This window comes from Falco rusticolus, chromosome 3 (assembly GCF_015220075.1).
Source record: "Falco rusticolus isolate bFalRus1 chromosome 3, bFalRus1.pri, whole genome shotgun sequence".
Classification (NCBI taxonomy): Eukaryota; Metazoa; Chordata; class Aves; order Falconiformes; family Falconidae; genus Falco; species Falco rusticolus.
In genome coordinates, this window is record NC_051189.1 from 107,783,935 (window position 1) to 107,811,908 (window position 27,974).

Below are 27,974 nucleotides of genomic sequence, written 5' to 3' on the forward strand. Positions count from 1 at the left end.
CCTTTGTGTACTCTTCACCCATGTTCTTAATTGAGTGTATATCTTTCCAGGTATCCTCTAAAGGTCAATCTAAAACGAGCAAAAAAAATAAATTGGTGCCATACTGGTAAGTTGGAGCCCCTCTGTTTAAACAGAGGGCAGCCCGAGGGATCAGTGTGTTTCATCGTGGAATCTTATTTACAGGACAATGGGGCAGGGTTGCTTCCCAGCCTAGAAGGTGAGAAGGTTGCATTGACTGTAACCATTAAAAAAAGAGACCCAGAGGCTGTAGGATGTAATTGATTCCACTTTTAATAAAGGAAGCGCACAAACACGTATCAGGTGTACGGGCTGCAGTGACGGAGCAGCGTGCAGGACCTTCGGTTCTCTCTGTCTGTTCCCTCCCCCTCCTCACCTGCCTCCTGTGTCTCACAGGGGGAAGCCTGCATAGGAGCCGTGTTTCCTGACATTAGGAGATGCTAGGAGAAGGTCTTTAGAGAGGACACTGCGTAGGTAGGGACTGGGTGTCATTGGTTTATCACAAGGGTTTCGATTTGTGGTCTATAATCTCACACCTTTCCATGTGATTCCCTTAGGGTTTTCTAGTTATTATTTCCGTGCTGTCAAACATATTCAAAATTTCTTATAGGGCCTGGGAAAAGATTCATGGATATATCTCTGGAGCAGTTATCTAGTTAATAGAAATGGAAATTACCAGTGACCTTTACAGGAAAGTGACCTGGGTTGAGGCTCATAGCTCAGACTGCTGGAGTCATCATAAACAGAATTAGCTCCCTGCAATACAGCCACCTTCCGCCGAGCAGCAGGTGACGTGGATCTGGTTTATTGTCTGTTCATGGAGTCCTCCTCTGGCTCCTCACTGATGGAATTCTGGAAATAATCCACTGTGTTCAGATGAGGCTTAAACAAGATGATGTAGCATTTGGGGATATAGTAGATCCCCAAGATACCCAGACTGGTTGCCAAAATGGTACCAATCTGAGCAACAGACCTGAGGACGGTCTTCAGCGTGGTGAAAATAGCAATGAAGAAGATCCAGATGATGAAATAGATTAGGATGGCAAATGTGATCCCCCTGGCAATATTGTACTTCTTCCCAGACGTTTGTACCATGAATGTGCACAGGAGGCAGACGAAGGCTAAGCAGCCGTTGCAGCCGTGCATCAGGGCGAAGGCAAACCAGGACTCCGTGCTACACACGAGCAGAACTTCAGTGGGCAGCGACTTGTAGTCCGACAGCAGATAGTCAGGGCCCAGGTGAAGATAGCAGCAACAGAACAAGCACTCGGTGAGGAGGCACAAGATGACGAGGAGCCAGGCCCGCCTCTGGGTCACCCAGCCCAGGAAGGTGGGTGCGCAGCGAGGGAACTCTGTCACCAGGGTGATCTCAAGGGACTTGATGAAGAAGGTGGAGAAACAACCGTTGAGGCACAGGGCGTAGACTATTTGCTGGAGCACGCAGAGGTTGTTGCTGGGCTTCCCTATATAGAGACAGCAGCTGAGGCAGAGCAGCGTGAGTGTGAACAAGGCAAAGAGGTTCCGTTCACCTCCAGAAGCCTGCACAAGGGGAGTCTCAAGATTCTTTAAAAAGAGCGCTGCTGTCAGACAGATGAGGGATATGATGATGGACATCAGCGTTAGCAAGGCGATGGTGAGCGGCTCGTTCCAGAAGAGGTATCTCTCGCTGCGGTCATAGCACTGTGTGCTGCGGGCAGGGGACCACTGATGCTCTAGGCAGGGAGTGCAGGTGGACCTGTCTGCAAAGGAGCAGCAAGAAGCTGAGGACCACCTTGCAGTGGAGTGCTGCTACCCTGCTGCAGGCAGTCCTTGAGGATGGATCACACTCATGAGTTGGGTGGCTAGTTTGGGTGCTGCTTTGTCTGCTTTCCCCCACCCCCAAGTATTGGATCTCCAGAGTTTTTGATAGTTTGGTCTTTTTCTTTTTTAATGTTTCCCCCCTCCCCACTTCTTTTCTCCACCCTCCCGCAAAAAGGGTCCACATATTTTTTGGCTTTGTTTCCCTTCCCCAGGGAGGATCACCAGTTTCCAGAAGATCCCAGAATTTCATCATATGACTCTTTCCTACCTGTGACCCTTGGATTTCATCATACCCCTCTCTCCTACCTCTTGAGATAAAACATACACGTCCTTGGGATCAACAGAGGAAGGTCCCCCACTGAGGATCTGTACAGCAAGGCTGAGCAACGCACAGCACAACAAAAGGGAGGCAAATATTCTGCCCTGGCAGTGATTCATGGAGGCAGAGCTCACTCTGTAAGCCTGTGTAACCTCCACCACCAGTAAATAGACATAATACAGAGAATTAAAGCCATTTAATTTCTCATACCCCACCTTTAGTGCTCCAGAAGGTGTTTTCTGGACAATCCATACAGTCGTAGCAGCAGAGGTGGAATCCTTTTATTTGTCTGAATTGTCCTGGTTTACAGTGCCTGAAGCACTCGGATGCGGGTTCCTAGGCAAGAGGAGGAACGAATGTCAGCCAGGTGCCTTCAGGAGAAGCACGGTGTCATCAAGCAAATTGGAAATCGGCTGCGCTGGGGTCAACCCTGGGTCTGAATCTCCCACAGAGCTGGGAATGCCGCCTTCTAGTTTTGCACAACAGAGATACGTTACGTGTTTGCAGAGGAGCCACGACTGGATGCCCCCCAGATCTCGTCGGAGCAGCACACAGGCTAAGAGCTCCTTAGGAACAGTCCTGCTAAAGTGGCAAATAATTTTACTTCATTTTGCGATTGACTGTCTTTACCTTCTGATCTGCAGTGTGAAACTGAATCTGGGATTTATTGACGTACAAGGACCCTTTGTAGCTGCCTACAGGCAGATGTGTGAGGGTGCTGTTTGTCCAGGACCAGAATATAAGCTTGTAGCCAGTGTTTGTGCCGTGGGATGGATCAAACTTGAAACTTCGGCCGTTCACCTTGAACGGGAGGGTATTCATGAAGTGCAGCAGCTGAGGAGAAAATGAAAATTAGTAGTAAATATGGGGACAGTTGATGTTCTTGCTTGGAGGATGGTAAAGCAGTAAGCTGATTTCTGGCTGAAATCGGTTGCCCCTTCCCTGGGTTAATATTGCAGCTACTGGCCTTCTGGGTGTATTATCGACTGCTCTGTCTATTGTGCTAAGCCCAGTTAGCGGGAGCCAGGATGTAGACCCGGGGTGGGGGGATGCAGGGGGTTGCCTGGCTGAAGGAATTGCTGATGCTGTATTTCTAGCAGGGCAGGGGGCAGGAGCGCAGCGTTACCCCCTCCCTGTCCAGCTGCGTGCAGCTCTGGTGCAGAAATAGGGCACAAATACTTGCTCTTTGTCCCCCCGACCTTTTCTCACCTGCCAAGGTCTGACGGCTGCTTTGGGACAGGCTTGGTGGGTGCAGCCCAGCGCTCTGTGCAGCGCGTGGGCCACGCTGTAGACGGCGATGTACACCGGTTGTACCTGCGAGTGCCTCAGCACAGGCGAGACTTCCTGCAGTGAGATGTGGTCACACTCTCCGCAACGTGTGTCCAGTGTGTCAGAATTCGTGGGGTGGTGGAATTCTCTAGTCTCCTGGCAAAATTCATCCTGCTGAACAGAGGTAAAGAGATCAGCAACATACTTCTGGAAGCCAGGGACTGTGCCTGCTTTCATTATGAAGCCCAGGACCGTCCCAATGCTCTGAATGTTTGGGGTGGAGGCAGCGATGTCAGACAAAATCCAGGCTTCAGTGCCAATCCAGACTTTCTTGCTTAGTCCCATCCTGATGCTGTGTTCCAGCAGGGCCTGGGCTGGCTGACTAAAGGCAAAAAGCACAATGATGTTGACTTGAGTCTTGTTAATTAACTTAATGGTATCTTCCAGTTGGGTTTTGGCTTTAGGGTCCGCAAGGTCTGTAGGAATTAGCCCCTCGAACGCAATGCAGATGCTGTGATTGACAGCTGTGCTGAAGAAGAGCCCCTGGGCTCCTCTGCCATATTCATCATCACTTCCAATGGTGGCAACCCAGTTCCATCCAAACTTGTCCAGTAGCAGGACCATACCTTCCACCAAGTTCTTATCGCTGGGAACAGTACGGTAGAAAGATGGGTACAACTCTGTGTTGCTGAGCTTCTCACTGCTGGCTCCATAGCTGACCTGCAAGTTAGAGAAGAGACAACGCAAGTCAAGGAGTAAAACGGAGGGAAGTGTTCACAGTCCAGATCACGTTCCGCCCTCCTTGCTTAGCCTTAGCGTGCTAAACTTTCCAAAATGCTGGGTCAGGGTAGTGGGAAGGAAGAATTCATCTAAAGGGAGAGGTTTGACGTGGTGCATTTACCAGGAGAACCATGAACTGGCCCATCACTTGCCTCTGGTGGCACTGTCCCCCGTGGCTATCTCCTTCCACTGCCAGTGGTGTCCGTCATCACAGCACCAGCCCTTAGCATTAATGGCAGTGATAATTAGCTACTTTCTACAAAGGGCGGCACACCCAAGGTTCAGTAGTATCTTAGCTCAGGGCTAAATTTACCTGAGCATTATAGCTCGCTCTGTTGTGGTACCCGAGTACTTAGTCACAGGTGTATTTTCATGGGATGCTCCCAGTTTACGCTGGGGGCTCCGTTATTCCCATTTTACATGGATCACAGAGCAGCCTGACTTATCCCTCTTCTCTGCAGGAAGGTAGACGCTGGAGGGTGTTGCAGGAGGGAAGTTTAGTGACCTGCCCAAGATCACTTGGGAAATCCGTGGCACAGAAAAGGCTGGAATCGACTGTTAAAGCGCAGATTCCAGTCTTTTCTAGGTTCAAAGACCTAGAGCATCGACAGCGTTGCTGATCCAAACCCTTCCCCCAGCAAAAAGGAGAATTCTTCCTTCTCCGGAGAGTTTCTTTACCTGTGGGATCAAGAAGAAGCTGAAGAGTTTGGCCGTTTCCAGAGAGAGATCTGACTTATGTGGTCCTACCACAGCGACTGCACGGGGCTGGTAGTCAGTGTAGTTGCACAGCACCCCGATGCCCGTGGTGCCCTTTCGGGTCAGGAAGAGCAAGCTGCGCTGTAAGGCCACCACTGGCTCAAAGCAGCTGTCACACATGTCGTAGCCCAGCTGGACTCCTGGGAGAAGCGAAGTGGAGTTGTTGATCTGATCGATGGCAAACTTCATCCCGAGAGCCCATATTAGCCCATCTACAAATAACCTGCAAAGGGAGGTGGAATTAACGTGGTTTAATCGAGCTGTTACAACGGTGGTCAGGTTTTCCTTGACATTTTAGCATCCTGTCTGTTGCCACTGTCAGCAGAGCATCCCTGTACCCCCATAGCCTTTGTGAATTTTGTTCTGTGAGTAGAGAAAGCTCTGAGCACCTTTCAAATCTTATTAATCTTGTCTATCAGCAAATATATCCTCTGGGCATCACAGGAGAAGAAGCAGAGGTATAGACAGACCAGGGTGTTTAGCTGAGAGGGTCAAGACTTGGACAACCCCCTGCTTTTGGCTTTGTGTACTTTGGCCATGAAGCCAGGGGCTCCCAAAGTGCTGTGTGAGCTCATTCAGGAGAGATGTCCACCTTCCTGGGGTTTTCCTCCGCTGTAGAGCTCAGTGCACTGGGCATATCCCCTGCTTTATGGCTTGTAAAGACACAAAGAGTTTGGACCACGCTTTCATGCACTTCCGTAGGACACTAGCCTGTCTTTTCGTTCTCCTCACAACGAGCTGTAAGGAGCTTGTAGTGGGATGGAGCGAGCCCCCTTGGGGTAACTGAGTAGCAAATACTGCTCACAGGGTGGCAAGCCTGCAGGGTAGGTGATTCCCTTCCCCCCTTTGCCTTGTGCACAGCACTGAGTGTCCTTTTACCTTCTAAAAGGTGATGGTGCCATCTCCACCTGTCATCTGCCCATGGAGCGCAGTGCAAGCGACAGCGACGTTGGCACCTCTGTGTGTTAGAGTCAACACACGAAGGAAGCGGGTGCTACTAAAAGCTTTCATCAGCATGGGGCTGGTTGTGCCTGAAGTGTGACTGCCATAGCGTGAAGATGCCGAAGCATCAAGAAAATGCAAACACATTTTCCATTTTGGGATCAGAAATGGATGGCGCCGTACACCAGCGCTCCAGCACCTTGGAGATAATCCTTGTTTCCCTCTCAGCTTTCGCGCCCGGCTGTGGGACCATCAGTTGCTCTCAGGACTGCTTTCTTTTCCTTTCTCTTCCCAGCAACTACTCATGAAATTAAGATTCCTCTTACCTTTTGCACACAACCAGTGTGGGCTCTGATCGTGCCGTCAGGTTTACGGTCTCCGTTCCAAGAGGGAACAAGCCTCCTATGATATAATCACCCGGCTGCTGAAACTGAGCTGATAGGCACGTGGGTTTGAGGGCTGCTGCACAACCAAAGCTCAAGCCCAGCAGCAGGTCAGTGACCATTATTTGTCTGTTTTTGGGGGAAATGTTGCGAGGAAATCGCCAAGCGAATGTGGGAGAGGGAACGGGGCAGCGGATCCGGTCTCATCGGTTCCGGGGAGGTCTCTTTAAATAGAACTTGGGAAGATGAAAATAACGGGGAAGAATTTGTTTAGCAAAATGCATTGAATGTCTAACTCTGTGCTTAGTGGGCAATAGTTAAATACGCAACACCCTGGGAGTGCGCTTGGTTGCAAATCACTGGCCTGATCGTGGTTTCCTTTGCTCAGTGAGTAGCCCTTACTCAAGCAGAATGACTAACTGAGGTCCTTGTCACAGCTCCGGACTTCTGTAGGGCAGAATTCAGGTGCCTCACTCTAATTTGGACACCTTTTTTTGCTTTAACTCCCCCACCCAAGAAGAACCCTCATCTTTAACAGAATATGTTTGTGGAAACTGTCCCCATTTACAGCTTTCACAAACAGCGTGACTTGTCTAATGCTGGGAGCAGATCTTAAAAAATGAGTGCAGGTTGCTCGCCTCAAAGCATCACCAAGGAGAAGGCACTTTGGCAGGACCAGAATCCAATGAGCTGAAGTGCCCTGTGCAGAGTGGTGCCTGTTACCATCACGCAACCATTACCCATACGGAGGCTGAGGAGGAAAAAATTTACTCGCCAGCGTTGCCTCCTGCTGTCACCCGAGGTTGTCCCTGGCTGTCTCCCACCCAAACGTTCACTTGGAAGCAGCCTGCACTGAATAAATGGCATGTAGTTTATTTTTAAATGAACTTCAGGATAGTGTGTTCTGTTGCCTGAACTAAAGGGTAATGGTAGGAAACTTACACAGCGGTAATTTTTATTCTTTTTTTGTTCTTAAATTCAAGGTCCCCTCGCTGTGGCGACAATCATATCTTCCTCAGTGCATCGCAAGAACGTGTCTGGAGCAATCCATCCCTGAACTGCAGGGCTGGTGAGCTGCTGGTGAGCTGTTCTGCTGGTTTTAGGAAATTGTTATTGGCCGATCTAAATTTTTCTCACCCTGAGCTGTGACTTCAACTTCAGTTTAAAAACTTTGGTTTAGGTGTAAGTTCCACAGCATAGTAATTTAGGTTGCATCGTGGTTTGCATTTTTTCTGTCAGGTTTGAATTGTAGAAAACAGGATAGGCTCAAAATTGGAAAGTTAAACGACTGCATTTTATTGGTTTATTATATATTTATACTGTATCATAAAAACTGCTTATATTGCCACAGTGCTACACCGATTTTGCTACAAGGGTAGGGTATTTTTCCGTGCATGAAGAGAAGCAGGTACGCTGGAGGAAGCCAAGTATGTGAGTAATTCAGGCAAGCAACAGTTGTATCCATCGCTACATTACACAGACATGTTAATACTGACATCCTTTTGAGGACACCTTCCCCTTAATGGAATATTCAAGTGTTAGCTTTAACTAAGAACTTTTTCAAAAGAAGTTACAAAATACAAATTCAGCTGCCTGGAGGGAGAGTTAAAAAAAAAAAAAAAGAAAAAAAAAAAAAGCTGTTTGCATGGTGTAGAAGTCTCACACAGACAATTACTTACTCCTGTCCGTGCTTGCTGTGCCACAGGAGATAGCTGATGCGACGGACTTTTGTGCAAAATATTCAACACCCTCTAGTGAATCTGTGTGCCGTTGCAGCTTTCAAATACACTCGCTGCTGGGGAAGGTTTTACTTTTCTGAGTTTGGCACCATTAGTGAAAGCTGCCAGGCTCTGAGCTTGCCGAAAGCCAAGTGTAGACCTTCGTTTTACTCCGTGGTAACTCACTGGGGCTGTTAAAAAGGTCCCCGTCGTTTGGAGGCAGAGCAGGACACCAGGAAACCAAAATCACCGTTAGGCAACATCTGGTTTTAATGAGAACAGGCGGACTGATGGAAAGCTGTATTTTATTTGAGGCATACTTTGCACAAAAGGAATGGTTATAAACTTACAGCAAAGATATTTTTTTTTTCCCCTACTGATAAATTCTTTAATGGCAAGAATCAAGTTAATCTTCAACATCAATGTTTATCTCATCGGAGGAATAGGTGAGAATTACTTTTTCTCCCTTGTCCCATTCATTTTCCCATGTGGTCATACTACCATTTCCTCAAGTGATAAACCAATACCAGAAACCTCAACATTTTTTGACTTGACACAGAACATTATCTGACATAATTTAAGGCATTTAATACGCTACACAGATGAAACACTAGCTGTATCTGCATCAGACAGCAAGGGAGGCCCAGCATTTTGTAGTTTCTAACGTGGAGCTGCTCCCTTCCAGCCCCACAGAACCAGATAGCTTATAAGATACTCTTCAGAAGCATGTTATTCACATACTTTAATGTCCAGTTAAGTCTCATCTCCATGAGGTAATAGTGATTTCCTGAATTACATAATGTTATATTAGACTAAAATGCCTCCGATCTGAGATACAGTAAAACATGTTACAGCCTGTGGGCTTCTCCCTCACAGAACTAACAACGTGGTACTTTTCCAGCTTTCAAAAAGCTAAGTAAACTTCATTTTACATACTTTGGGGTGTATATATACAGACACCCCAGCTATATACAGTGATTTGCAATAGAAGCCATAAGCCTCACAAGGTAGTGACTTTAACAGTGCAAGTTTGGATTTCTCCCCTGACAGTAAGAGAAGTCATTTTTGAAGACGTTTGACACATTCATTAAAAAAATAATCATAACAACACAATTTTAGAAGCAGGGCTGGAAAGCAAGGTACAGTCTTAAGTGTCCTGCACCACCCTTTCCTTCTTTAGTTCTAGGGGACAGAGAAATAGCAGCAGTAATCGAATGAGTCTGTGACCACAAGGACACAAAGACCAAGATGTGCATTGCTCAGGATTATAGTCAAGGTTACAGTGTAACAGAGGGTAAACAGGTAAACACCCCCACCCCCACCCCCCCATCTATCCAAGGGCACAAGCTTGTAAAAAAAAGTGGCAATGTGAGCTTGCATGATAACGTGTGTTGGGACGCCAGGTCTGGAAGTTGTGCTGTCACGTGAGGTCCTAACTATCGATGTAAACGCACAGGAGCTGCCTCAGTTGTAGAGTTTGAGTTAAAAAGGAAAGCAAAACACCTCCTCCCAGGCTAGCTGGGGTGCTGAAGGTGAATTCAGGAAGAAATCCCTTAAGCACGCTTTGTTAGTGCAGAGCCCAGGCTCTATGTGCATACAGATGGAGATACGTGTATATATATATATATAAAAAAATCGGCACGTTTATATGAAGTGAGGCATCCTGAATAGCTTTGCCAGCTTCAGCTGTCTACAAGGGAAGGACGAGTGGCCAGGGACAGAGAACCAGGCACTTGTGCATCCCTGCCGTGGCACCGCGCTCGCCCGGCCGGGGCTGGGTGGGTGCTGGGGTGGGTGCTGGGGTGGGTGCCCCCCCTCAGGGGAGGTCAAGCAGCTCGTGCTGGGCAAAGAGCTGCTGGGTGATGTCGTAGACATCGCCGATGTAGGGCAAGGCCTCGCCCAGCATGGCCACAGCCTCCTCGGCCGTGCCCACGTTCATGATCTGCAGGAAGGCGTCGCGGGGCGGCAGCGTGCGGAAGGCCACCGTGGCGGCCTTGCGGACCACCCAGGGGTGGTAGGCGGCCAGGGAGGCGTTGTAGGAGTCGGTGCAGATGGTGGAGGTGCGGGAGTCCTGCCGGGCCGTCCTCAGCCCCTCCAGGAAGAGCTGCAGCCAGCGCAGGGCCCTGTGGAGGCGCAGGACGGTGCGGCAGCCCGAGTCGGGGCGCCCCGGGGCGTCCAGCAGCCCCTGGGCCAGCTCGTAGCGCACCATGGCCTGCAGCGACACGTACTGCTCCCGCTGCTCGCCGCGGCAGTAGTCCTCCATCAGCTGGACCTTGGCCACCGCGTCCTTGGAGATGAAGGAGAAGATGGCGCCCAGCGTGTGGAGGAACCTGCCGGCGGGGGAGACGGGCGGGCGTTAGCGGGCGGCGGCCCCCCCCTCCCCCTCCCCGCCCCGGCCGGCACTCACCGGATGAGCCCCCGCCAGCCGCTGAGGTAGGGCCCCAGCAGCACCTCCCGCCGCTCCGTCACGCACGCCTGGAAGGCGGCCAGCACCTCCCGCAGGCTGAACGCGCCCGCCATCGCCGCGCGGCACGGGGCGGCGCGGGGCCGGTTGCGCCTGCGCGGCGGCGGCGCTGAGGAGAGGAGCGGGGTCGGCACGGCCCGGCACGGCAGGGCCCGGCACGGCACGGCACGGCGGTGAGAGGGGGCGGCCGGGGCCGGGGGGCTGCGCTCTGGGGTGTGGGGCCGGGGCTGGCGGGAGCTCCACGGCCGGCCTGGCCGCCCCTCACGCAGCTTGGCCAGGCCAGGCCAGGGCCGGCCTATGCACCTCGCCCGGGGCTGGCCTGGCCGCCCCTCACGCAGGTTGTCCCCGGCAAGGGCCGGGGCTGGCTTGTCCGTCCTGCACTCAGGCTCTCCCTGGCTAGGGCCAGGGCTGGCCTGGCTGCGCCTCGCACAGGCTCTCCCTGACCGGGGCAGGGCTTGGCCTGTCTGTCCCTCACGCAGGTTGTCCCTGGCAAGGGCCGGGGCTGGCTCATCCACACCCTGCACAAGCTCTCCCTGACCAGGGCCGGGGCTGGGGCCAGCCTGTCCTTGCCTCGCACCGGCTCCTCGATGAGGGCGAAGGCCAGCAGGCGCTGCCAGGTCACGCTCAGAAATGCGGTGTTGTGTATGGTATGAATAAAGAAACCCCGCGTTGCTGCTGCCCCGCAGGAGCCTGCTCCTTTCCCTGCCTGCACGCGGGGCCCCTGTTCCTGGCTCACAGCGCTGATGCCCATCACCAAAGCCCATCAGGCCCGAATTGCCAGGAGCTGTTAATCATCCATGTGTTGATCTGACTTGTGTTTTCTGACTGTCTTCCCTCCAGGAAGAAGTTGGACCTCTGCTTAAGTCTTCTGCCTGGTACTGAAAAAGAATTGAAATGGCAGCTGTAAAACAGGCTAAATCGTCTCTTCTTTTTGCAGTCCCCGTTAGACTGTTTCGAAAATAATTTGCCATGCAGTTTGAGATTTAGAGTTTGTTAAAATGCCTGAAATCAAAGTCACTCCCTTGGGTAAGTCCAATCTAAAATCATCCTGGAATAGAAACACAGAATAACTGTGGAGTTCAGGATTCAAAGTAATATGCGCTGGACTGCTGGGGACATGTGTGCCTTTCCATGCCACCAAAAGCTGGCCATGGGGTCGCATCACGCAGCATCCTGATTTGATTCTTGTTCGTATGTTACTGTCCTCCTTTTCAATCAACTGAGCCTCAAACAGCCTGGTAACTATTTTGATTACAGGCTTCATTAGCGCATACTGGTAAAGGCGTCATAGTATTTTACAGTATTGATAGAGCATTAGTTAACGGTGTTAAAGATCTACAGGAAGTAAATTTTTCTCTCTTTCCTTTTTTTATTGGTTGCACAGAAATTGTTGAGATACCTTTATGTACTGTGAGGGCAGAGGATGTGCTGAACAGCTGCTTTATCCTGGGGAATAGTTTTCTGGCTTGGTATGGACCTGGCTCTAGTCAAGAGAGTCTTCTTAACAGAGGTCTGTGCTTTCACTGAGAGGCAGAGTACTTGAGGCGGTGCAGCCCTGGGAACTTTGAGTTCCATGCTAGTCCTTTCCAGATAAGAGATTATTTTACTCTTACTCAAAGCTGTAGCTGGGATCACACAGCAGCGGGCAGAGAACACACGTGCCCTGCATCTGAGCTGCTTATGGGTTTGGGCGCAGTGCTGTATTCACTGCAGTTTTGCAGCTGCTGCTGGAAGACCCTCTCGTAAGCTCAGGTAAGTCAGTTCAGATTTGCTTACCCTCTGCTTGCTTGCAGGATCTGCTTGCAACAGGTGTACTCGCTTGGGCGAAAGAACGTAGTCTTTTCTTGCATCAGAAAAGGGCTAGGAACTCTGTATGGACTGTTAAATGCTTCTCTTGGGAAGTGATTGTAAATATTCCCAGAAATGTCTTATTTGTCTTTCTTTTGTTTGGGTCAGGAGCTGGCCAGGATGTGGGGCGCAGCTGTATCCTTGTGTCTATTGCCGGGAAAAATGTCATGCTTGACTGTGGGATGCACATGGGCTACAACGATGATGTGAGTATGGTGGAGAAGCCTGAACATGGTGTAGAGATGCTTTCCAGGTGCGTCTGCCTGGCCTTTCCCAGCAGGGCTCCTGGTGCATTGTTCTGCTCCGTTCCCTTTTATTTTGAACATGGCCTGGCTCATCTTAGGTGATGTGGGGGTAACATTAGCTAGATGTGCATTATCGGGCTCGTGTATCAGCCACTGCTGGAGCTGGATTGTGCCAGAGAATGAACTGTTGCCCCCCCCAACATGTTGCCTTCCTGTATAAGAGGTATTCCTGGTCTGTGCCACCATCTGACCATCCTTTCCCAGGGTTGTGGACTCAAAAAATACTCAGCAAGCTGTGAATGCTGCATTTGGGGAGGTTTTGGTCTTCCTGTATTTCTTCTAATGACAGGATTAATGCTTTAAAGCATAGCTAGGCTACTCTTGACACAACGCTTGGTTTTGGGCAGTTAATTACTTGCGGGATCTGCGTGATGTATCTCTGATGCTTTAGAGAGAGCGCCAGGAAATACTCCAGATGTTTGGTCACTTGATACTCACAGGAAAGGAGTGATGGCAGAAATCCTCTGAGAGATAGACAGAGCTAAAGCATGACACGGCAAACGCGCCATTAGAGAAACGGTTTTGAGTGTTTCTGCTTTAATGCCTGCGGGGAAGCTAAAACACATTGGTCACCTGTTTTACTTTGAAGATCAACTTGGCTGTAATTTATTTATTCGTGAGGTCAGTTTCCCTGTCTGCCCTCTGGCAGCCCTTCCCTTCTTTGACACTTTTTGCCCAAAACCACTGATGGTGCTGCCTGCAGCTCTTACCGTGTTGCTGACACTGGTGCGGTCTGCTGCCTTACTGCAGTTTTGCCTCGAGATGGATTATAGCACCTTCCCAGCGTTCCAGGTCATCCACGCCGTTGTTTTGTTGGATTAGTAATGTGGTATTAACCAGCTTTGTTGTGTGACAGATTGCCTGTTTTTTTCCTGTCTTTGCAGAGACGCTTTCCTGACTTTTCTTACATTACTCAGAATGGAAGGCTGACTGACTTTCTAGACTGCGTGATCATCAGGTGAGGAAGCTTCCTTCCTTGTCAGAGCTCAAACAGGAAACGGGAAAGCTTTGTATAGTGTCCCTAGCAACACAAACTTTCATCATTTGGCTAGTTCCTCTATGTCTTGCAGAGCTTTAAAAATCTGAAGCAAGATCTGAGAACCGGGCAAGCTAAATTCCTGTGCCACATTTCCTTTATCCTTTGTGTCTTTTTGCAGCCACTTTCATTTGGACCATTGTGGAGCTTTACCATATTTCAGTGAAATGGTCGGTTACGATGGGCCCATTTACATGACGCATCCTACCAAGGCCATCTGCCCCATCCTCCTGGAGGACTATCGGAAAATAACTGTAGATAAGAAAGGGGAAACAAACTTCTTCACTTCTCAAATGATTAAAGACTGTATGAAAAAAGTAGTTGCTGTGCATCTTCACCAGACAGTTCAGGTAAACGATCATTTCTGCATACTCTTGGGTCACACCAACTGGATTGTTGTAGAAGGCAGAGCAATTTTACGTTTGTGGTTGGTTTTTTTTTTTTAATGTTTGCTCTAATGCTGCATTTGCCTGTTTGTGTAGGTGGATGAGGAGCTGGAGATCAAGGCATACTATGCAGGCCATGTGCTAGGAGCAGCCATGTTCCAGATTAAGGTTGGCTGCGAGTCAGTTGTGTACACTGTAAGTAAGGACGACGGCGTAGATACCTGCACCGCCTTTTAATGGCCCACCCGGTTACCTTCAGCATGTTAACGGATCTCTCTTCTTCCATTAGGGTGATTATAACATGACACCAGACAGACATTTAGGGTGAGTAGGAAGCTGAGTTTCTGTGAGTTGTATATGTTTCTGCCAGGAAGATTTTAGCACAGCTTCTGTTTATACTAGGGGCTTATCAGCATTGATTCTTTGTTAGGAGACTGGAATGTTTAGTGATGTTTTTGCTGGAAAGATAAATGCAAGTTTGAATTGTGAGAATGAACAGAGCTGCATTGATTCTTCCAGACAGACCTTAATGTAATCTTCTTCTGAATACTCACACTAATCTATTTTTAAGGCTGCATTACAATGGGACTTAGATGTTTGAAATGTTTTGTTGTCACGGTATCTTCTAAATGTGTTTACTTTCTAAGAGAGTGCCAATCACAAACTTTAATGTTAATTTTATTTTTACTAGCATATATGAGAGATTTAGAATACTTCTATTTAGAGTAATGTTTTAATGCATTTAGAAGAAGTAATAGACTGGAGAAGGACTGCTTTTCAAAATTTGTAGTCTCTTCTGAACTGCATTCATTTAAAGAAAGCATAGCCTGCAGAGAGAGGGTCCTGGTGCTGCCACAGAACTCCTGGGTGGCTTTGGGAAGCTGATGCACATCTGCATCATGTTGCAGCTCCTGCAAATGGAGATGGTGATGTTCTCCACCTTTGAGACCTGCAGATCAGAAGTGCCAGCTACCTTCTCTTAAATTGATTGGTGTTTTATAAAATTATTTTTGTTTTAGTGCTGCCTGGATCGATAAGTGTCGCCCAGATTTATTAATAAGTGAATCTACCTATGCCACAACTATCAGAGATTCCAAACGCTGCAGAGAAAGAGACTTCTTGAAGAAAGTTCATGAGACTGTAGAAAGAGGAGGGAAGGTATGGCATTTTGATAATCTAAGTGATGTTGGTTTTCCTCTGTGAAGCTCTTGTTGGCTCTGTAGTGCTGTGCAACTATTTAACTCGGGCACCTATGTATGATTACTATGTGAAACTGAAAAAGAATTTTTATATTCCTCCGTCTGTACCTTAAAAGAGAGAATATGAAGCATTTAAACTATGCCAGGAAGGAAACCAGACTATGAGTTAATGAGAGAGTAAGGGAAGTGCTATGCTTACAGTCTGCAAATATTGAGGGTATCATCTTGGTGTCCATTTCTATAAATGATGCCAGAATTTTTGCTCTCAGCAACTTGTTTTCGTATAACCCAGGAGAGGACAGAACTGAATGTATTCATGAGCACCGTGCCCTGCCAGAGATCTTCCTCAGTGTGTGTGACAGAGGTCTTAGCCGAGCAGGCAGGTGCTCATCAAATCTCAGTGCCTTTTGCTCCAAAGCTGCAGAACACCACGTTGCTGTGGAAAGAAAGGTCGGCAAAAAGTGTATCAGAGAGTGAGAGGGAACTGAGGGCTTGTTCAGAGATGGCGGTTTGGGGGTCTCAGCCTGTAAATCATCTCTCTGTTGCAGGTTCTTATCCCAGTTTTTGCCCTTGGACGTGCCCAGGAACTTTGCATTTTATTGGAAACTTTCTGGTGAGTGCAGTCTCCCCTGTGTGTGACTCCTTCACCTCCTTTTTGTCCTCCTCGTGCTGTGGTCCCGGCAGGTTTCTGTGATTCTCTCGTGCCTGTTTAGTACAGCTATTCTCATTAATATTCCTCTCTGTGTCGGCCCGTGCTGGCAGTTGCAGAATTACTTCTTTCCACGTACTTCCCCATGTTCCTGGCTCTAAGCAGGAAACTAACGTTTTCTTCTCCCCAGTCACTCTCCACTCCTCCCCCAGACACTTGGGATCAACTGTCCTTTAAAAAACGCGATTGCGTCTTTGTCACATTGTAAAATTGTTTTCATGGGAGTGGGAGGAGGGATGAACAAGTATTAAACTTACGCATAAACATTGTCTGGAAATGTTTTTGATAATACTAAATGATACTGCTTTTAATTATTTCCCATAGCAGAGTGATTAGTGTTTGTAACAGAAGGAAGTTGTGTGTAGTGGGTGAGGGGGTGAAGCTAATGCATAGTGACGTAGCATCATCATAGTACTGATTTGTAGCTTGTTGAGAGTCGGGTATGCACTAAAAAATATCTTTGGTGCCTACATGGATTTACGGACTTCCAGCATGGATAGCCAGGATCCTAACTTGGCCTTCACACCTATCTGGAATGCTTCTTTCTACAGGGAAAGAATGAACTTGAAGGCTCCAATTTATTTTTCCACGGGACTGACGGAGAAGGCCAATCATTACTACAAGCTCTTCATCACCTGGACGAATCAGAAAATCCGGAAAACATTTGTGCAGAGGAACATGTTTGAATTCAAACACATCAAAGCGTTCGATCGGGCCTTTGCAGACAACCCAGGGCCTATGGTAGGTGGGCATTAACACCTGATGGGGCAGGGCTGCAGGTTCAGGGAACTGCTTTTGTACCATTTTGTTTCTGGCTAAGGCAAACAGGCAGTTGCAAAAGCTAGGCATCCTCTACCCCATTAATATCAGCTTTAATATCCCATCTAAAACCCTTCTGTGGCCAGGCCATCTGAGTGCTTTTATCTCTGTAACTATTAAAGATATTTCCATCTTCATTTCAGTAAAGGTAAAATGCCCAGAGAAAATAAAAATGATTGCATGTTCATATAATCTGTACCTCTGGGTTTGATCCAAATGATAATTTTTACAGTATATTGTTTTACTTAAGTCAGGAGACAAATCCTTCCCAACACAATCTGTTATTGCTGGTTTTATTTCTGGTTTATTAGGCAGCAGTTGCAAGAGGAATCTGCCGAGCATGATAGCGCCATTAAAAAACCATTCAAAGCTTTTATCAGGCACTATGGATGCTCACAAAAATTTCCTACAACAGTAGTTCAACTTCCATGAAAATTAGACAAGGTTGGAAAAAATAAAATAGGAAAAGTCCCCATTAGAGCTTTGCTGTAGTAAGTGTGCTGTAACGTGTATTAGTGGATACTCCACAGTTTTAGGGTGTTTGTTTATATATTACAAGTAATGGAAAAAACCTGTGTTTTGTGTGGTGATTCTTGGCACACCTTCGAATTCCAGGTTGTGTTTGCAACGCCTGGTATGCTTCATGCGGGACAGTCCCTTCAAATCTTCAGGAAATGGGCAGGGAATGAAAAGAATATGGTAAGAAATTCTTGTTTTCTTGAGTGATGTTTTGTGTTAACGTGGTAGCGGCACTGATGCTGTTGTAGGAGCAGAGGCTGTGGGGAAGGCTTTCCCGAGTACCTGGGGGTAAGGGACATGAGGCCTCTACCAAACCAGCCCGGGGCAGAGTCTTTCAAACTGCGTTTTCTTTGCTGTGTGTGACGGGGCACGCAGAGGAGGAGGTCATTGTCTCAGACAGGAGGCTGTGAGAGACTTTATTTTCAGAAATGCTTTCACTACTATGAAGCTGCTTCAGAGACATTTGTAACTAGCATTAATCCTTAGTGGTGTATAGATTTCAGCGGTTTGCTTTCTAATTTCATTTTGATGTGTGTGCTGGGGTTGGGTGTTCGCAAGCTGCAGAACAAAGCAAGCAGCTTTCCAGTGTGGGGTGGTCTGTGTAATGGGGGGAACACAAATTAACATCAGCATTATGCATTTGTGGCCGTTTTTCTGTTCACGGCAGCTACGCTGCGCACAGTCCGCGTGCCGAGTTGGTAGATGTTTCTGGTTTCCTTCTCAGGTCATCATGCCTGGCTACTGTGTGCAGGGAACTGTAGGCCATAAGATTCTGAGTGGGCAGCGCAAGCTGGAAATGGAAGGAAGACAAATAGTAAGTTTTATTTTCAAGGAAGAGGATTTGGGGGAAGTTCCTCAGAACTTCAGGTGGTAGTTACACCACCGTGTACCTGTAATGGGAACGTGCTACATACAGCATTGAAAATGCCCAATTAACGGTTGGACTAGGGTTTCTTCCCATTTGCCATACTTTACATTAGCAACAGTTTGTCTTTTTTTCTGCTGTAAGACTTTGTCAGGGGCATATTTAGGATGTTTAATAACTAGGCCCCGTTAGCCAGCTAGGTAAAACTGATATATTTTTAGGCAGACGGGGACACTAAGAAACCTGATACCAGCTGTCCTTAAATATTGATTTGTTTTGGCAGATGTGTGACATGTACCGTGCTCTGAAATGGGGCAGTTTGATCCTTAAGTTATTGAAAGCTGCTCTGCACAGCATCGCCTGCGGTCTGTGCTGGGAAGCAGCTCCCTCTCCAACCTCATTTTCCAATTCAGCTGTTCTGCTTCCTGCCTTAAACTAAATACGGAGGAGTCTGGGGGGTCTGTTTGCGTGTGGTGTACAAGCTGTAGTGAGCCACAGCGATTCCTGACCCACAAAGCCCGTGCTTTCTGCTCCTCTGCAGCTGGAAGTAAAGATGCAGGTGGAGTACATGTCCTTCAGTGCCCACGCAGATGCCAAGGGAATAATGCAGCTGATTCGCCAGGCTGAGCCACGAAACGTTCTCCTGGTCCATGGTGAAGCGAAGAAAATGGAGTTTCTGAAGCAGAAAATAGAACAGGAATTTCGTACGTATGGTGTTGGTACTGCAGAGGGAATGGCGGTGGAAGGCAGGCCTTACAGCTCACGTGCTCAATCCACCGGACCTCAGCACAGTCAGGCATAATTAACACACGGGACCGGGCACCCTTCAGAAATGTAGTATCCATGACATATCTTACTTAACATGTTAAGCTCATTTAATTTTAATGCCCGTTTGGACTTGAAGTAGGTGGTTTTTTTGTTATGTTTGTATTGTTACAGTTCAGCACTTACTGAATTTCTATTTCTTTAGACTCCTAAAAGAAGGTGAGGTGGGCAGGGTACAGCTGAAATTGTAAGTTAGCAACTCCAGTTAAATGGAATGAACTCTGGGGAAAAAAAAATATTATTCCTTGGAAACAGCCAGCTCTTAAATGCCGAGTGGAGAAAGCATAGAGTTCACATGGGATGGTCACTGTCACAATGTCACTGCAGTGATTTGTTAGCAGCATCAGTGGGGGCCGTTTTGTTGCAGTCTGTTAGTGTGTCACGCCCCGCAGGGGGTCAGGACAGCTAGGCTGCTGGGTGTTGCCCCCCAGGGGGGTTCTGAGGGTTCGGGTAAGGTTGTGAGCCTCTAGTCTGAGCAGCAGTTCTACTTTACAGCCTCTTTTCAGATCCCTGGTATTAATTTTCAGCAGATCGCTGTTAAACTTCGCTCCCTGTCCCGCACAGCTGCGAGAGGCCTCTGCCAAAACGACAGCGCTCGCAGGCTGCGCGCGGGCTGCTTGTGGGTGCGCTGGCAGCCTGGGCTTGGCCATGCTGCTGCCGCAGCCCCTCTGACGTGGGTCATTCACATTGCAGATGTCAACTGTTACATGCCTGCAAACGGGGAGACCGCCACAATATTCACCAATCCCAGCATTCCAGTGGACATATCCCTGGGACTCCTGAAGAGAGAAACAGCAATAGGTGATGCGCTTTGAGCCAAGGATTTCATCTTTTGGGCCCTGCCGCTGTGTCGCATGCTGCTTGCGTTAGGTGGGAGCAGTGCTGCAGGGCTGCCTGCAGCAGTGGTGGCTGACAGCAGCGTTTCCTGTCCAAGAACTGCTTTTATGAGCACGTAGGGGGTGAGAAGGCTTCCTGTGAGATGAAGTGGCTACTGTGCTGGGATTGTATATTCAATAACTTTTAAAAACAAGTACACACACTACCTTGTTTTGCCCATTCCCTATGAAAACAAAGTCCGTGGATGCTTTTACTCGCTAAGTCTGTGAAAACTATAATTACTTTTATAAACCCAATTTAAAAAAAGCTATCTAAAACCTTCCAAATCGGGAAGCGCCATGGGAAGGGAGGCAGTTGCTCTGTATTACTAAACATGGCTTCTTATGTGCCTGGAGCTCTGACAATGGTGTAAGCACCAGGCGCTCCAACGGACAGGAGAACAAAGATGTAAAATCTGTGTCTCTGAACCTGAGCAGGGACTCAGAAATCCAATCTGTTCGGTCCTGTAGCAGTCATCTGGTGTGAGAAGTGCGTGCATCGTCATTAACGCTGTCGTCTTTCTCTTCCATTGGCCTCGGTTTAGGTCTGTTACCGGATGCCAAGAAGCCCAAGCTAATGCATGGCACATTAATGATGAAGGATAATGTAAGTAAAAGAAGAGCAATCTGTAAAACAGACTCTTTAGCTTGTCAGTTGTCTTGACTGATAGTCCTCACTAGTCCCACAACTCCAGAGTTAGGATCTTGCTATTCATGAGCGCAGGGCGGGTGGTGGTAGAATTTTTACTGGTCAGTCTGGTGCATGCTCACAGGTAGTCTCATGAAATGGGTAAATCTGAAGAGCTGCTTCTGTCCTAAGGCTTGTTTCCCCCCCTGGCCCCCTGCAGCCACTCTGAGGAAACTGGGGGTTCCATCTCCGAATCCAAGGTGCTCCCGGTTCACCGTGCCTGTAAAAACCAAAAGACTCCCAAAGCAGCCTGTTGTTGGTACGCCTCGGTTTGTGGGACAGGGATGGAAAGGCGCCGAGGGAGGAATTCTTACCCTGTAACCTCATGTTTATATTTAAGCAAATCATTCCCCCTGATAAAGAGGTTAAACCAGCTTCCATTCAGAGAGCAACTTCCATTTGGGGAAATAAGGTGTTGGTGTGAGTCTTTAGGTGGATGTTTTGCCGCTGTCTTGGCTCTGCCTTTGTTGTCTGTCATACGCTCGTGCCCAGCTGTTACTGCTTGCAAGTAGCCACAGAAATGTGCCGAGACATTTCAGAGATTGAAAGGAAAGGATCTTGCCTGCTGGAGTTTTGCAGTGAGGGAGAAAGACCTGTGAGCAGGAGTAAAACTTCAGAAAGTGCAAAGAAATGGTTTATAAGGGGTTTGTATTTTCCTTTGCAGAGCTTCCGCCTGGTTTCTCCTGAGCAGGCCCTGAAGGAGCTGGGCCTTACAGAACATCAGCTGCGTTTCACCTGCCGCGTTCACATCCAGGATCCACGGAAAGAACATGAGACGGTGCTTCGTGTGTACAACCACCTCAAAGGGTGAGTCCATAGCCGCTTTTATCCCTCCCAGGGATGGACTTGAGCTTATCACACTTAATGTAGGTCGTGCTAGTGCCCCCTCCTCCAGGGAACACAGAGAAAATTCTCTTTTTTAGATTTTAGTCTGTGTAGCTGATGTAACCAGCGCAGCAGTTACACTGCAGTGGCAGAGGCTGGTAGTCAGCCTACAAGCCCGCAGTCTTTGCCAAGCTTAGAGCGGTCCACCTGACCTCTTCCTTCACAAGCCAGCAGCAGGTAAACCTGAAACGCTGGCGGATTCAGAGTAGCCCTTTGCTCAGATGAACAGCGTTCACATTGGAGCTACAGAAACAAATTTTGTAAGAACCCTACTTGATTAATGTAAGAACCAAACCAAGCAAGCTATGACTCGGGCCCCTTCTCCCTTCCCTGCTGGCTCAGACATGCTGAAGGTAGTAACGACGTGCTAGTGTCTGGGATCCAGAACTAGAGGGGGTGACCCACCCTTCAGCTGGTTTGCACTTCCCACTGAAAATAGCTCACGTGTCTTCTCTCTTACCAGGGTCCTGAAGGATTATTCCGTGCAGCACCTCCCCGACGGCTCCATAACAGTGGAGTCCATTCTTATCCAAGCCACAGCACACTCAGAGGATCAAGGAACCAAAGTCCTGCTCGTATCCTGGACTTACCAGGTAGGAATACCTGCAGACACGCTTCTCCGGCAGCTCTGACCTTAACTCCGTGCGGCCCGAACTGTCCTGCACCCTGGGCCGCTCTGCCACCGCACTGAGGTAGCTCGAGTCAAGATGGTGAGGCCAGTCCCTGCCGTTTTCTTCACCATTTTAGGTTTAGTACAAATCGTTTTACAGGAACTCTACTGAGTCGGTTTTCTCTGGGACCGCTGACCTCAAGGCGACTGATCTGAAGTAACTGCACTTACATAGTTACAGTCATTTCAAGGACACTGTAGTATCCAGCTCCTGAACGCTCAGCTGTATCACTGCTGCCATACAGAGCGTGGCAGTGTTTTATATTCTATTTCTTAGCTTTCTGCTTGTTGGTTGAAGTTTTACACCTAGCTAACACAAAGCTGTGGCAAGATTAGACATAGTCATTGTGTTTTCTTCCTTTCAAAGGTACACATTCTATGGCTGTATTTTTAAATGCTTTATTTGCAGTAAGGGAATGCCTTCTTGAGGGCAAAGCAAAACAAGTAAAAATCAATGGTTCTTTATGCTTTGCTTTCAAGAAAAATGGTCCTTTTCCTCAAATGTGACACCTCAGGTCCAGGCGCCGACTTTGACAAATGAGAGTTTGACACTGGTGTTTTGAAAGAGCACCCAGAAATGGGTTTGTGCTAACCGGACTGGCTTCCGCTTCCGAGCAGCGGTAACAGTAGATTGTGCTGGGCCCAAGAATTGTTTCAGTCTGTTTCTAGGTACCAGAGTTGAATTTGCTGGCCCAGGTGGGAAAGTCAAGTAGAAGGCGATGGCTTTCATCCTGTTTGTTCTCCCTAGGATGAAGAACTGGGCAGCTATCTCACATCCCTCCTGAAAAAGGGACTGCCCCAGAGCACGGCATGAGCAACAGGCACAGCGGTGTTTCAGAGAGACTTAGATTTTATTTTGTTTACACGGTGAATGTTTCTGGTTTTCTTTTAATAAAGGAATTAAAGTGTTCAATTAGTGCAGTGCCAGTGCATACTGTTCAACAGTACCGCGATCATCCCCCAGCAGAGACCCATCCAGGGAGGCATCGCGGCTGTAAAGAGTCTGAGGAACAAGCTTCGAGTTGCCAGCACTGAGGTGAGTGATAACAGCGTCCTTCCCCTCCCCCAGCTCGCTTCCCTTGAAACCTCAGCAGTGCTACCGAAACAAGGAACTTTCAAAGCTTCACAATTAAAATGCAGAGTATAATGGATGACAGTATAAAGCCCTAAACACGCTATTTACTCAGCAGTGTCACTTCTCTAATTATCCATACTTCCCTCCGTGACAGCTGACAAGCCTGCGGGAAAACTGCACTCCTGGCTGGAGTCTCTAATAAAAAAATTCCTTCTTTTGTCTAGGACATAAAAATTGTGCTTAGTTGGAAAGAACAGCCCCTCCAGGGCTGGGAGGTTTTTCCATAGCCTATAAATGGGACAACACCAGCAGTCTCTCATGGAAGGTAAAAGATTAATTTGTCCCAGTACTCCCTCGGAGGCCGTCCTCATCTCCATTTTACAAGTGCAAGGATTTGCACTTGCCTTACCCGGCCTGGTCAGGCAAAGGAAGGCAGGAATCGTTATTTTCAGTGTCTTAGAAAAGTCTGAGGAGGTTTTCTCACCAATCGTTAAAAATTCCTCCAAGCTAAAACAAAATGCAGGAAGGGAGAGGTCAGCAGCAGACCCATCGTCACTAACGGGTGTCCAACCCCCACGTAGCGATAACTGACGTGAGTCAGGCCCACCCTAACAGGCAATGCTGCACCCACAAAAGCTGCTTAGCGCTGCTTGTTGTCATTTCAGCTCTGCTCTCGGTCTGCTTGCTGCATCCAGCTCACATTGCTAAAGTGGTTTATTAATTGGCTCTGACTGATCGATACAGACTCCCACACTCGGCCCCTGCTTGCCAGCATAACGCGTGGGCTTTCCCCACAAACCAAGACCCCCAGTGTACCCCAGCACCACTGCTGCTTGTTTTCCAAACCTCTCCCCTCCCGTCCTTAACCAGCGTTGACTGTGCCATCAGAAAACCGGCTGAATACGGGCAGAAGCTGCAGCATCCGTGGCTGTGCAAAGAGGTATAACTGCACTGTACAGAGACACGCGATCGTTGTTCTGCCCCAACCATCCTGCTCCCTCCCTCATTTAGGGTCCGCAGTGGTTCTTGTTCCAAGCCCAGGAACAGCGCCAGGTAGCCGGGCCAAGCGTGGCTTTCAGCCTGCGTTGTGGCAGTGGAAACAGCAATGCGGGTGCAGCTCCTGCCGCGGGTGGGCAGCCCTTGCTCCCGGCTAAACAAGCCCCGGGACCCCCTCTGCTCCGAGCCTTGCGCACCTCCGGGGCAGTAGCACATACACACATTGTAAGTCTGGGGGTGGCGTGGGAAGGAACAGCAGAGCGAGTCTGTTTTGCTGTTGCCAAAGAAATCGCATCCTCTTGTTTAACCCGTTGGCTATGAAGCAGGTTTGTCAGCCAGGCCAGTGGTTTTCTGGTGACTCTTGATAACCCACAAATGATAAATTCTCTCCAAAGTCTCCATGTCACAGCCTGGAAAACCCGGCAGGTCTCGGCGGCTGTGTTAATACAAGAGGAGGGGGGAGACAGGCCAGATACAAACACAGTGTCACAAACGGTGAACGGGGAGCCGTGACGGACGGGCAGGACTGCAGGGCCTGAGGAGGTGTGCCAGCTCCTGGTCACTGCCCCTCCGCGGCTGTGGGGCGAGAGGAGCTTGTTTACCACTGGTCGCACACAGGGTTAACTGACTGAGAAATACCTGGCCCTGTTATTGTCTAAACTTTCATTAACAGCTGTCCAGCTTGAATCCACAGGCATGCAGGCTAGAAACCCTGGGCTGAAGTCCTCCTTGGGAAGCCGATCAATCGATTCAGGAGCAGGGAGGAGAAGCCCTTATTTGGCCGTGGAATGTAGGCAGGAAGGCTCTGAGCCCGGCTGGCTACAGCCTGCCCCTGGGGAGAACGGGATCCCTCCAAAATAGGGCAAGCCAAGCAGGACTGCCCTGAGCCACTCAGCTTTTAGAGTGTCAATTAGGAGGCTGGTTTCTTTCAATAAACCCTTTCCCGGGCTGTACGGCTTTCCAGAAGAGCCCTGTGTCCTACCAGCCCCGAAGGTCAACAAAAGGAGACCAAAAAACATCAAGGCACAGTGTTCCACCATGTGCTGTCAGGGAACGCAGCTCCCCCAAGCACTGTCCCAGCTGACTAACAAAACCGCTGTCAGGCCCTTCCCTCCAGTGCTGCCTTGATGGAAGAGCCACTGTACCAAAAAAAGGGTAGGTTTTACAGCTTTGTTTTCAAAGAAACTGAAAGATAAATACCGTACTCCGAAGTAGATCAGTTGATTTCATCTCTGGGGTTTTTATTTCCATGTGTCTGCTGGAGTTTATAAACGCAGGACTCCCCGAGTCTCTGGTCGCAGATCGTGTACACCTTTTTGGACCTGAATCTGAGCTTGAGGTTGAAGCGCCACTTCTTGCTGGAAGAGGTGTAGTAGTACAAGAGGGGGTTAAGGCAACAGTTGAAACTCACCAGGGCTAAGGTGACCCTTCGCATCTTGTAGATCAAGGTGGTGAATGACTCATTCTGGATGACCTGGATTCTCATTAAGAAGTGGAACAAGTGAGTGAGGTGATAGGGGAGAAAGCACAAAGTACAAATGACCAAGATGATGTAGATAGTGCTCACGGCCTTCCTCTTGCGGGCGGCGTGTTTGATCTGGGAGATCCTCTTAGCGATGAGAGGGTAGCTGATCAGAATGATGGAAAATGGGATCACAAAACCAAAAACTAAGGCCAGGATGTTGTAAGGCGCCATGCGGTAAGTCCAGCTATGCGTAGCAAAGTTCTCAAAACATGCCGTCGTGTTCCTCACCCCTCTGTTGTGGAGGGGACCTCCAAGGATAAGTGGAACCGTGACACTCAGAGCGACCACCCAAAGGATCGTGACCACCGTCACGTAATGGATGACTTTGATCTGGATGTACGTGAAGGGGTGCAGCACCGCAATGTAACGATCAACGCAGATGCAGGTGAAGAAGGCAATGCTCAGGTAGATGTTGATGTAGTACAGAGTCCCAGTTATCCTGCAGGCCATGTCACCAAAGATCCAGTTGTTCCAGTTCAGGTGGTAATGAATTTTAAAAGGCAGCACACAAACAAACAAGGTGTCTGCCAGAGCCAGATTGATCATGTATATATAGGAATGAGAAATGTGCTTTACCTTGCAGGACAGGAGATACAGAGCCAAGACATTTTCTATCAGTCCCAGCACAAAGACGATGCTGTAGATGACAGTAAACAAGCAATACTGGAAGTCTGCTTCCACACTGAATTCTGAACTGGCATTGGCAGCTGTCTCATTGGAGACTTCTCCAGTCCAGGAAACATCTGCCATGATTTCTGCTGGAGCGTAGGATGTCCGACATGGGATAAGAGTCTTAAGCCATCCTCACCTCAGGAGGTTCTTGAGTGTTATTTCACCTCGAGCAGGTAAGAGCTAAAGCCACACAGCTGAGCGACGTCAAGTCTGGTGAAGTCTTGTCATCCAGACGCCTGCGCTCGGTATATTTAGATGGAAAGCAGCGTGGCTGTATGGGAGAATAAATCATTTAAAACACAAGCATTTGAAGTTTACGCAGTAGCCAGAGTCCTCACTGGCATTAAAATCATCACAAAGTGACAATACTGAAATAACAGAGGTAGCAATTCCCCCTGCCCCAAAAGGAGACGTGGAAAGCTATAGCTCTGGCTAGGGATGGGCCAGAAACTGAAGCGGTACAACAGAACTGTAGCAGCGATACACCTTTGGACGTCCTGCCATTAATTTTTCATTCCTAAGCCCTACCAAAATTCCTGCATCACTGCCGAGGGGTTATTATGATGTTATTATTCTGTCCTTAGAAATCCACAGGGCTGGATTGTGCAGACTTCCCAGGAAAAAGGAAAGCAGGAGTGCCAAAAAGACAAGCAGGAGTGCTTTTCCAGTGGCTCCCAGGTGACAGTTAGCCCTGCAGTCTGCGTGACTGAGCTGTTTCAACCTTGCTGCCGCAGGTTTTTTTGCGGAGCACGTGTGGAACCTTCCTTTTAAAATGAAGAAATAGTATTTAAAGCACAGAACTGAAACAGGTAGTTGGCATCCGTACCAAGCTGTTACGCAAACCATAAAGTGGCAGCAGGAGGAGAGTTCAGGGCGGATCGCCAGGAGTAAAGCTAACCACTGTCACGTAACGGTAAGTGGAAGGGCTCAGCACTGCAGGCAAGATGTGCCAGGCCTCTGGGAACAAACACTGCTCTGCAGGAGCGTGTTGAGCACAGGATACAGGCCGAGGTCGTCGTAAGACCTGGTTAACATGCCTGCAGACAACGTGAGAGACACAGCGGGATTTCCACCCTTCCCACCCACGCTTTTACGCCTTAGCTGACCTTCAGGTACACACGGGACGGCTCGGTGTGAGCTGCTGGGTGAACTTACAGCACCCTACGCCGCCTCTGCAGGCACACTGCAGAGGGAAACTACCACTCACCCCAGTTACAAAGGGGGCCTGAAGGACTAGTTTTAGTGTTTGAAACGTGGGAAAGAGGCACTGTCCAAGCACAACGCCTCTCAGCTAGGTCACTCGTGTCACGTAAGCAATAAACCGCACTCCAGCAGTGCAGTTTTTCTCCATCAAATAGAAACAAAATCCAACTAAGCTAAATGTAGACACCTAAACATAGACACCTAAACAGAATCCCTTAAAGGCAGTGGAGAAATTAAACCCAAGTACAATATGTGCAGTGTTCTTCAAGTTAAGCCATTGAAAGCACAACAAAATTCAGTGGGTACTTTCCAAAGGAAACTCTGAAATCACACTTCCTCCCAACAGTTGTTTATCTAATGAAGTCGAAAGCACCCAAGATGATAACTGGAAGACTAAAAATGGGGAAAAAAATGGTTTCACTTTA

At 48.5% G+C, this 27,974-nt stretch overlaps 4 protein-coding genes across 5 annotated transcripts; 1 reads left to right on the forward strand and 3 right to left on the reverse strand.

The window, feature by feature from the left end:
- Window positions 1-332: 332 nt before the first annotated feature.
- On the reverse strand, window positions 333-6,389 carry TAS1R3 (taste 1 receptor member 3). The gene is made up of 6 exons (XM_037380844.1): window positions 6,211-6,389; window positions 4,865-5,165; window positions 3,347-4,126; window positions 2,768-2,971; window positions 2,353-2,473; window positions 333-1,757 (listed from the first exon to the last, which is right to left on the reverse strand). Exons 1-6 carry the CDS (start codon window positions 6,387-6,389, stop codon window positions 823-825), a joined length of 2,520 nt encoding a protein of 839 aa, XP_037236741.1. The 3' UTR covers window positions 333-822.
- Window positions 6,390-8,273: 1,884 nt separating this feature from the next.
- Window positions 8,274-10,574, reverse strand: LOC119144074 (ceramide-1-phosphate transfer protein). The gene is made up of 2 exons (XM_037378955.1): window positions 10,393-10,574; window positions 8,274-10,315 (listed from the first exon to the last, which is right to left on the reverse strand). The coding sequence occupies exons 1-2, from the start codon at window positions 10,503-10,505 to the stop codon at window positions 9,802-9,804; spliced, it is 627 nt and encodes a 208-aa protein (XP_037234852.1). The 5' UTR covers window positions 10,506-10,574; the 3' UTR covers window positions 8,274-9,801.
- On the forward strand, window positions 10,565-22,994 carry INTS11 (integrator complex subunit 11). 2 transcript variants are annotated; one of them, XM_037378952.1, is made up of 18 exons: window positions 10,565-10,622; window positions 11,387-11,475; window positions 12,406-12,503; window positions 13,487-13,560; window positions 13,760-13,988; window positions 14,121-14,219; window positions 14,314-14,348; window positions 15,044-15,182; window positions 15,772-15,836; window positions 16,484-16,673; window positions 17,367-17,450; window positions 17,995-18,084; window positions 18,677-18,839; window positions 19,654-19,761; window positions 20,381-20,442; window positions 21,188-21,330; window positions 21,872-22,001; window positions 22,827-22,994. In XM_037378952.1, exons 2-18 carry the CDS (start codon window positions 11,448-11,450, stop codon window positions 22,890-22,892), a joined length of 1,803 nt encoding a protein of 600 aa, XP_037234849.1. In that variant the 5' UTR covers window positions 10,565-10,622; window positions 11,387-11,447; the 3' UTR covers window positions 22,893-22,994. The 2 variants fall into 2 exon arrangements, with proteins under 2 accessions (XP_037234849.1, XP_037234848.1); XM_037378951.1 differs by having other exon boundaries at window positions 10,571-10,622; window positions 11,290-11,475.
- A 113-nt stretch (window positions 22,995-23,107) lies between these two features.
- On the reverse strand, window positions 23,108-26,445 carry LOC119144072 (lysophosphatidic acid receptor 6-like). The gene is made up of 2 exons (XM_037378953.1): window positions 25,350-26,445; window positions 23,108-24,585 (listed from the first exon to the last, which is right to left on the reverse strand). Exon 1 carries the CDS (start codon window positions 26,422-26,424, stop codon window positions 25,366-25,368), a length of 1,059 nt encoding a protein of 352 aa, XP_037234850.1. The 5' UTR covers window positions 26,425-26,445; the 3' UTR covers window positions 23,108-24,585; window positions 25,350-25,365.
- Between the last annotated feature and the right edge of the window lie 1,529 nt (window positions 26,446-27,974).